The sequence below is a fragment of the Chiloscyllium punctatum genome, chromosome 24, assembly GCF_047496795.1.
Source record: "Chiloscyllium punctatum isolate Juve2018m chromosome 24, sChiPun1.3, whole genome shotgun sequence".
Lineage (NCBI taxonomy): Eukaryota > Metazoa > Chordata > Chondrichthyes > Orectolobiformes > Hemiscylliidae > Chiloscyllium > Chiloscyllium punctatum.
In genome coordinates, this window is record NC_092762.1 from 42,521,443 (window position 1) to 42,532,008 (window position 10,566).

Genomic DNA, 10,566 nt, shown 5'->3' on the forward strand with positions numbered 1-10,566 from the left:
AATAAGTTTTTTGGGCAATGCAGAAATACCAGTAGGACTGTTAGAATGGCTTCTCCAAAGAATTGGCAGGCAACCAAACAATCCATCCATGCCTGTGACATTGCTGTTGCTGTTACCTCCTGCCATTACATGAAAAGTTTCCTTCAGTTCCTCACTCACTAGCAGTGATGTCTGGCAGACACATGCTTTACAACAGGTTAGAATAATTCGTTGCTTTTAATTGTTCTTGGTTTGTTTGGAATATTTGGCTTCAGAGTGCATGATTTCAAGATGGAAGATTGAACATTCACTGGATCTTGAGAAATTCCGCACACAAAGTCAGGTGGTGGCAGGCTCAGCCTCAGGCTCCAAAGTTCCCACTTTGAATTGCCAGCTATAATCATTACTTGAGCCAGCAACAAAAATGTTTCCCTTGTATAGTAAACAGATTAAACACAAACTACTTCTGAAGTTATTGCACTGTTTTATAAAAGGCACCAGTTTATCAGATTGGTGTCTACAAATGTTGATCAGAAACTGCACATATGTGAAACATTAGCCCTGAGCAAGTTGTGATACATTCACCCAGTAACTTTCAAACAAGGAACATCACACCAAAGCCCCAAAACCCTTGAAACAAAAGATTACATTGTAAGGGAACATGAACAAGCTAGTACTGAGCATATACCTGTAATCTACAAGCATCCTCAAGACTGCTTTCTCCTCAAAGCCAAGTGTTATTTTCTATTTATGCTGACTGGTTTTCTACATGTTCTAACTCATGTTATTTAGTGTGTTGTTGCTGTCAGGTAATATATATTGCAATTATAAAACTAAATCAGAAACATTGAACGTAAAAAGGGCAACGATGCATTGTAACAATCTCCCCACAGTGAGATCAGTCACCCAACCTCAGAGTTCAACAAATTTACCACATCAATTCCAAATTAACTTTTTCTGAACGCTCACTGTTGCTTAAACCCGAGTCAAGGTGATCAATTGCCTCGTAACTTCCATCCATGTATTTTGCAACAAATATCCATGTATTTTGTAACAAATTAAAAAAAACTAAAACTGATGAACAGATTTCCAGCAGATTCAACATAATAATTGTAATTTCAGCATAATGGACATAGGCTTTTCACAAATTATATGAAAAATTAGAAACTAATGGAAAATAATGGCTTAGAAGTGTCGAGATGAATATTAGCTTGAGTGATTATATTGAGATTGGCGTACACAGTGACTATTGATAATCCTTATAGATGTTAGAAAATAATTGCCATCCAGAGGACCTCTCACAAAGTAGGTGATTCCATAGAGGTTATCACAGTAATTTACATAAGAGAATAATGAATATCTGAGGGATTTGTATGGAGAATAATGAATAGTGTTTTACACAGTAATATCAGAGTAATGAATACCAGTGATTTAGAGAAAATAATAAATATCAGCAATCTACACAGAATAATGAATATCATACTAGCTTTTAGAGAATAATGAATATCAGTGATCCACACAGAATAATGAAGTGGGATTTATAATGTATAATGACTTATACAGACAATAAGTGACTTATACAGACAATAATGAATATATCAGAGGGAATTACACAGAATAATGAATATTAGCAAGTAGCTACACTTAAAGATGGAGATCAGAAAATGATTAGATAAGGCAATGTGGTTATGCAAGAGTGACTCAATTGCAAATGAAATGATATAGCAATGGATTTTTAAAAATAAAAATACAGGGAATAATTACAAGTTTGTTCAGGGGGTTTGCACAGCACAACAGAAGATTGTGACTGGTAGAAAAGATTAAGATCCTCCTCTTCCCTTCAACATTGCGGCTCTGATAGGACTCATCAACCGGTGTCTGATGTCAGCTCTACTTTATCAGAAATTAGACACCATCAAAAGCATTGGATGTTGAGTGTGGCGTGGCCTGGCCTGCAAACCCCCATCTTTCTCCAAGGACATACAGGAGTCTTCCTCACTGTTGGGATTTGGGATTTATGAGTTGATCAGACGGCAACTGTTCAAACTGAATAGAATTTTAAAAATCAGCTTAGTGACAGATTATGTGTGCACACACAGCAGACTCTTTCCTGAGTAAGGCTGCTATTAACACATTAATTTCACTTAAAGATACAATTGTATTAGTTTGACATTTATGTTTACACATGAAGTGCTAACACAAATCGATAAAGTTTCAACTGAGAGCCATGTTGAGACCCAAAGTACACCAGATAGGGATAGATGGATGCAATGAACTGAAAGTGCTCTCAGCTAAGCAATTGCATAGCTCTGGACCCAATGACAATTAAACTCCAAAACTTGCACCAACGATTTATAATTTTTAACTCAACCTCAATAACTCACTATGAGTCACTAAATGCCCTATAAAGGAAGGTAACTGCAAGTCCGGCCAGACTTCAGGTTACTGCTGTGCAATCCCAGTGGAATAAAGTGCAAAATATACTGTTGGGAAACTTAATTTGCAATTACTCAGTGTGAGCAAAAGGCATTTTGGGCAGTCCACAATCAGAGGAGGAATATAGTTGCCAGACCACCAGGTTCCTGACCCAAGTCTCCCAGTAACTTGTGTTTCCATAGTATCTCTGACATCTTCAGAATGTATCAATATGCTATAAAACTAAAGTAGTACTTTTTAAAATATAATTACTGTTCTAACACAGGAACTGTGACGGCCAATACACAGCTTTCCAGAAATACTAATGTCACCATAACTGGGTAAAAGATGTTGAAAAACATCACTAAATTATGAATATTCTGTAGACTGAATATTAGATCATCCACTACTGCACTTCCAGGACAGGTTCACTCATTCACTGCCAAATGATCTATTCTCAAAGTAGGCTTGTTCCCAATCACCCTGCTTCCAGGACGGTGGTTCCAAATCACTATGTTTCCAGGGCAGATTTTTTTCCAAGTGCCCTCCTCATGCAGAACAAGGCTCCCAGGGCAGACCCATTTTTTTTCCACTGACCGTGTCTCATCCCCTGGACGGTTCACTGGTTATACTCTTTGGGGTATTTAGCTTTTAGTTTATGTGCAGATAGTGTGCTTGCAATGGCCAGGGACAGCCAGTATGACCAAAAAAACCAATGTAGAAAAAAAAACAATTGGACTATCCAAATATTGGACATTATTCTGGGTTATGGATATAGTTGAAGCAGGGTACAACACTGTAGGAACTTTATAACAAAATTTCCTCACCCTGTTATTATCATGTGGTGCACAAGACATCACATCTGTTTCGGACAGATCAAAGGGAATATTCTTTGAATGTATGCAGTGTCCCCAGTTCTCAGACCAGATTGTTAGTGTAGAGCCAGCTCACTGGCTAGAAATCACTTCCCCTGCTCCTCACAGTTCTGTGGGTAGCTCTGTTCAAACTTCCAAACATCAGCATCAGGTGCACCTCAAGCAAAAAGGTAGGCAGCACTGATGAACCTGACTCAGGACTCATGGTGCTGAGGGTGATCTGGCCATTTTCTTTTCCTTTTGTTTCTGTCTCTTTAATTTCAGCTCTTGGTTTTAAATTCTATAGTTTTAATTCTAACTACTGTATTCTGAAATGGCGTTGGAGTGTGGCAACTCTACACTTTTACTGGACTCAGGTACATGTGACAATAAAATATAATCTTAACAGTTACCGCTGGACAAAGAACACAGAAGTTTTAAGTTTTGAAAGTGGGTTCAGCATCCAATCAACGGACGGGTTCAGTCAGGGATTGAATCCATTACAGCCAGCGTTGCTGAGACTATTATGAGGGTGAGGGCAGAATTCAGAAACTCAGGTGAAGAACCCTGAAAATACATCCCCGTGATGATACCAGAGTCTACATTTGCAGGTCCTGGCTCATACATTGACAGACTCAGGTTGTAATGTCAGGCTAGGTAACTAGTAGGAATACACAGACTTTTTGTGCACACAAAAACTATAACAATTCGGACAGCTCTTTAAGTGGGTATGTTCTGTTTACCAGGCTCAAGGATAATATTTAAGCAACATCGCTGCTAATACCCCATAGAGCAAGTGCTTCTCCATTCCAGGCTGCATTTAAAGTCAGACCCCACAGATAAGACATCACACCATAACCACTCCAGCAGCTAAACTCCCTTCATTAGCAGTAACAGACTTGTGTACCTTTTAAATGGCCAGGCTGTAAAACATAAAAATATCTGTAACAAATATAACTTCTACCCTTCTAGGCACTCAATACACCTGTCTGAAGTCAAAAAGCTTTGGGAACAACCTCAAATTTCATTACAATGATGACATGATTTTTCGTTAACTCTAGAGGTTGGGAGGAACTGAGAAAAAGAGGCGGCTTAAGGTACCTCTTCGTGTTGAACTTACAAGGTCAGTACTTGCTTACTCCTGCCGCCTTCTCTCAAATATTTAGACAAAAAAAATCATTTAGGTAAACCCAAAGATACCCCATCACCATTGTTGATAACACGCTATCATCATTAAGCATTTCACACTGTTCTTTTACATTCAGAGGAAAGTTAGAGGATGAAAAATTCCAGAATCTTTGGAATACAGTGTTAGGACGTCCAGAAATCGGACTGCACACTTTAGAAATGCTCTGGTTTTCACTTCTTACAGTGAATGGAAGGTTTGATGTTCAGAGGTGTTGGTATGGGGATGTTCATTTCTGCAGAAACAACAGGCACTTGTGGATTCTTCCTAACATCTCTCAACAGGAGGGTCAAACCTCTGAATGCACAGCTTTAAACTGTGGTCCCAAAGATTGCATCATCTTGACCTGGTTCCTCCATATCATCCTCACTAACCGAGAAGTGTTGGTCACTGGGACTTATGTTCATTAACCCATTGATTCCTGAGAGGAGGGAGTGTGCATGGTCATCAAGAAAGCCAGGCTGAGTGTCAAGGTTTGGGAGGTGGTCACTCTGTGAACGCTCAGCCTCAGCCATGTATGACAGCAAGTTGTCGAGCAGGGGCCGGCTGCGGGTGATTTTATCCAGCAGCTGACTGCGGTGTCTGAGCTGGGCGATCACATTGTCCTTCTCCTTCATCACTGTCTGCAGCCTCTGTACGGTGCCCTCGCAATCCTGCAATTTCTCCTGCACGTTCACCATCTCCCTGCAGAGGAACAGCAATAGAGACATTTCAGTTCAGCTACCAGTCACACACACAGTCCCTTTCGCATTCCCCCTTTCTTCCTTCATTCACCCTTTCCTTCCCTTCCTCAAGGCCACTTCTCATGGTCCCCAATTCTCCCCCTCTTCTCTCCCCTAAACCTTACTCCTTTCCCTTGCTCATCCCATACTCATTCCTTCCTGCTTCATTCCCTAATCCATTTGCCCTCACCCATTCTTTCCACACAAATCCCACTGTCCTTGCCCTCTTGAAAGGTTTAGAGGGGGTGAAATTCTTAATGTGTCCAGGAGAGCTTATGAAACCAGTAAGTAGAAAGTCCAACAACAGAAAGGGTGTGCTGGACCTAATTTTACGGGATGAAGCTGAGCAAGTGGTGGATGTGGCACTGGGGAGCACTTCAGTGATAGTGGATATAATTTACTAAGATTTAAGGAAATTATGAATAAGAACAAAGATAGACCTGCTGTTCTAAAGGTTCAGAACTGGGGAAAGGCCAATTTTAATAAGACAAGAATCTAGTTAAGGTTCACTAATATCCTTGAGGGAAAGAAATTGGTTTGACCTGCATGTGACTCCAGACATCAAATGGTATAGTTGATTCTTACCTGTCCTGTGAAATGGCCCAGCATGCCATTCAGTTATATCAACTGCTTGAAAGGAAAATATGAATGGAAACAGACTGACCACCTAGCATTGACTCTGGAAGTGGAAATGACAATGGCAAAAACAACCCTGCTTTCCTCTTTTCTAACACTTGGGGACCAAAATTGGAAGAGCTGTCTCACACTCGCGAAGCAAAAGCCTGATATAATCATATTCATGGAATCATACATTACAAAATCTCAATCACCACCACTGCCATCCATGGATATGTCCTTCTCACCAGCATGACAGGCCCAGCAGAGGTAGCAGCTCAATGGTAAACAGTCAGAAAGGAATTGCCCTGGGAATCCTCAACACTGATGTCTCACGTCATTAGGTCAAACACAGGTAAGAAATTCATCTGCTGATTACCATGTGCTGTCTTCCTTCAGCTAATAAATCAGTACTCCTCCATGTTAAACAACACTTGGAGGAAACATGGAGGGTGGTATGAGTGCAGAATGTTCTCTGGGTGGAGGATTTCAATGTCCACCACTATGAATGGCTTGGTACAAAACTACTTAGTGAGTTGGTTAAGTCCTAAAAGGATACTGCTGCTAGATTGGATCTGCAGAAGATGGTGAGAGAACCAGAGCATAAACATACTTTACCTCTTCCTTATCAACCTTCCTGCCACATGTGCATCTGGCCATGATGGAATTGTTAGGAATGACCACCATATAGTCCTTGTGGAGATGAGTTCCCATCTTCAAACTGATAACACCCTCCATCATATTGTGCAACATTATTTCTGTGCCACATGAGACAGATTTCAAACAGATCTAAAAACGCAACACTTGAGGCACAATGGGCATCAGCTGCAGCAGAACAGTACTTAAAAACAATCTGCAACTTCATGGCTAGCACATCCCCCACTATCAATATAGGCAATTAAGCCTAGTTCAATAAAGCATGCTGGAGGGCATGCCAGAAGCAGCATCAGGCATACCTAAAAATGAGATGTCAACCTGGGGAAGCTAACAATTGGCAGGACTCTTGCATGTCAAACAGCAGCAAATTAGACAGGATTAAGCAATCCCACATCCAATGGGTCAGATCTAAGCTCTGTAGTCTTGCCACATCCAGTCGTGATGGTGGTGAACAACTCACTGGAGCAGGAGGTTCCACAAACATCCCAATCTTCAATGACGTAGGAGCCCAGTACATCAGTGCATAAGACAAGGCTGAAACATTTGGCAAAAGTGCCAAGTGGATAATTAATCCTGACCTCTTCCAAAGGTCCCCAGCCTTCAGCAAATTCAATTCACTCTTTAGGATATCAGAAATCGGTTGGAGACACTGCATACCGAAAAGGCCATGGACACTGACAACATTCCAGCAAGACTAAGTTCCATAGCCAAGTTGTTCCAGTACAGCTACAACACTGGCATCTACCCAGCAATGTGGAAACTTGCCCAGTTGTACACAAAAACAGAACAAATCTAACCTGACCCCAATTAAAGTCCTATCAGTAACAGTAACATGATTTAAGATGCTACCATGCAGCACTTGTTTAGTAACCTACTGAATGACACCCAGATTGGGTTTGCCAGAGTCACGCAACTCCTGACTTCATTACAGCCTTAACTCAAACAGAAGGGAGGGGAGAATGAATGGCCTTGACATCAAGTCTGCATTTGACTGAGTGTGGCATCAAGGATCCTGAGCAAAACTAGAACAAAGTGATTGAGCGGAAAAACTTTCTCCTGGCACACAGGAAGATAGTTGTGATTATTGGCAGTTATAGAATTATGGAGTCCCTACAATTGTGGAAGCAGGCCATTTCGCCCATCAAGTCCACACCGACTCTCCAAAAGAATATCCCATGTAGACCCAACCACCTACTTTATCTCTGTAACATTCCATTTCCCATGACTAATCCACCCAGCTTGTACAGCCCTGGACACTACGGGCAATTTAACATGACCGAACTACTGGACCTGGATATATTTGGAATGTGGGAGGAAACTGGGACTACCTGGTAGAAACCTACACAGACACAGGGAGAATGTGCAAACCCCACACAGACAGTCACAAGGGTGGAACAGCACTGAGGCAGCAGTGTTAACCACTGAGCTACTGTACTGCCCACATTCATCTCAAATCCAGATCAACTCTGCAGCAGTTCTTCAGAATATTTTTGATCTCTTTGCTTAGAGATGTTATAATATACTTCTGGTGCATGTAGTACTTCAACCCAAGCCTCCTGGCTCAGAGGCAGGGACACTACTATTGTCCATTTTAGTTCCTCAGGGTAGTGTCCCAAGCCCAATCATCTTTAGCTACTTCAATCACCTTCCCTCCATCACAAGGTCCGAGTGGGGTCGTTGACGATTGCTTAATGTTGAGCACCATTTACAACTCCTCAGACACTGAAGCAGTTGATGTTCAAATGCACTTGGATTACATTCAGGCTTGGGCTGATAAATCACAAGTAACATTCACACTATACTAATGCCACGTAATGACCATCTCCAATAAGAGAGAATCTCGTCGTCCCTCATTTTACTGTCACCGAACTCCCCACTAATCAATATCCTAGGGTTATCACTGACCAGAAACAGAACTGGACTAGCCATACAACCATAGCAGCTGCCAGAGCAGGTTAGGTGAGCTGGAAAGGCAGAGCAGGTTAGGCAGCATCAGAGAAGCAGGACAGTCGATGTTTCGGGTCAGGATCCTTGATTTGGACTGTGGAGGGAGAAGGGAGCTGAGAAATAAAGAGATGGAGGGGGTTGGAGGAAAGGTAGGTGGGGTGGATGCAGGTAGGGGGTTATTGTGATTGTTGAGTGGGAAGTGTGGAGTGGATAAGTGAGGAGAGGATGAACAGGTTTAAGTCCGGTCAAGAAAGCAGGGAGGAAAGGACAGACTGGACATGGGATGAGGATGGGGGTGGGGAGATTTTGAACCTGGTGAACTCCATGTTAAGGTCATTGGGCTGTAAGCTCCCAAGGCAGAATTTGAGGTGTTGTCCCTCCAGTTTGTATGTGGCCTTATTTTGGCATTGGAGGAGGATGGACATGTCGCCAAGGGAGTGGGAGGAAGAGTTTAAGTGACTGGCAACCAGAAGATGGTATTGATTGGAGTGTACAGAGTGCAGATGCTTCGTGACCTAGTCCCAGAGTCTGTGCTTTGTCTCTCCATGTAGAAGATACCACATTGGGAGCAACGGATACAGTGGACCAGAATGGAGGATGTGCATGTGAATCTCTGCCAGGTTTGGAATGATTGTTTGGGGCCTTGGATGGAAGAGAGAGGGAAGGTGTAGGGGAGAGTATTGCATTTCCTGCAGTTGCAGGGAAAGGTGCTAGGTGTGGAGGATGGGTTGGAGGGGAGTGTGGAACAACTCAGGAAGCCGCAGAGTAAATGGTTCCCTGTGGAAAGCAGACAGGGTGGGAAGGAAATATCTGTTTGGTGATCTGACTGCAGGTGGCGAAAATGGCAAAGGATGCTGTGTTGGGTTTTGAGTTTGGTGGGGTGCTATGAGAGGACCAGGGGGCCTTTATATTGATTGAGATTGAGATGGAGGGTTTGAGGGCTGAGGTCCAGGAAAAAAAGGAGATGTGGTTGAGTGTGTTATTAATCACGGGAAGTGAAATTATAGTCTTTAAAGTAGGTCATCTGGGATGGTCTGCAGTGGAAGCCCTCATCCTGGGAGCAGATGTGGCAGAGTCACTATATTCCTTCACTGATGCTGGGTCAAAATCCTGTAATTCCTTCCTTAGGGGCATTGTGGGTGTACCTGCAGCAGTTTAAGAAGGCAGATCACCATCACCTACAAGGGCAGCTAGGGATGGGCAATGAATGCCAGCGACTTCCATATCCTGAGTGAGTAAAAAACGTGAAGTGGGAGCTGCTACTTCCGTGAAAATCTACATCAGGGAAGCGGGAGACACCTTAAAAATGCCTTAATACGAAACTAAACAGCTGGATGTTTGATGAGCGGTGACACAGTGGGCTCTCTCCTCGCTATAAAGCCTCTCCGACACTGTGACTTGCGCCTCTTTTAGACCACCCGCCACGGCGCGGCCTGGGGAACTGGTGCGCGTCCCCATTGCCCTGGCGCGTCCCCGCAGTGACTGTGCCCGCTGACCGGTCCTTGCGCAGGGTGAGCTCCCGGATGGCGGCCTGCAGCTCGCGGTCTTTGCTCATGAGCCGCTCGGCCTGTTCCCGCACGGTCCGCTCAGCTGCCTCGAGCCGCCGCTCCAGCTCCGTCACTCGGCGGTGCACGGCCGCCAAGTGTGCGTTCGCCTCTTTAATCTGCACCGGGCTCAGCACCGACATGCTGCGTAGCGGTGACCGCGCTCACATAGGAGAGACCGAGACCGACTCTACATGAGCCTCAACGCCGCTACGAAAGCACCGGGCAGGCCCCGCACCGGGCGGTCAGCGCGCAGGCGCAGAGCAGGCCCGGCACCGGGCGGCCAGCGCGCAGGCGCAGAGCAGGCCCCGCACCGGGAGGACAGTCCGCATGTGTTGGGCGGACACCTGGACTGGGCGGTCAGCGCGCAGGCGCAGAGCATGCCCCGCACCGGGTGGACCCCTGGACCGGGCGGTCAGCGCGCAGGCGCAGAGCATGCCCCGCACCGGGTGGTCACCGCGCAGGCGCAGAGTATGCCCCGCACCGGGCGGACCCCTGGAGTGGGCGGTCAGCGCGTATACGCCGTGCCGGCCCGCGAACTGTGTGGGTAGGGCTGCCCCCACACCGACCTGGGAGAAAAGGGTGTATTCGCCGGTGCTGACCTCACTCCGTCATTGTGGGCCCCACCTGAGGCTCAGGGCCTGAGG

General features: G+C 44.7%; 1 protein-coding gene across 1 annotated transcript; it reads right to left on the reverse strand.

The window, feature by feature from the left end:
* Positions 1–443: 443 nt before the first annotated feature.
* On the reverse strand, positions 444–10,195 carry LOC140494492 (vimentin-type intermediate filament-associated coiled-coil protein-like). Its single transcript, XM_072593732.1, has 2 exons — positions 9,872–10,195; positions 444–5,118 (listed from the first exon to the last, which is right to left on the reverse strand). Exons 1-2 carry the CDS (start codon positions 10,060–10,062, stop codon positions 4,746–4,748), a joined length of 564 nt encoding a protein of 187 aa, XP_072449833.1. The 5' UTR covers positions 10,063–10,195; the 3' UTR covers positions 444–4,745.
* Between the last annotated feature and the right edge of the window lie 371 nt (positions 10,196–10,566).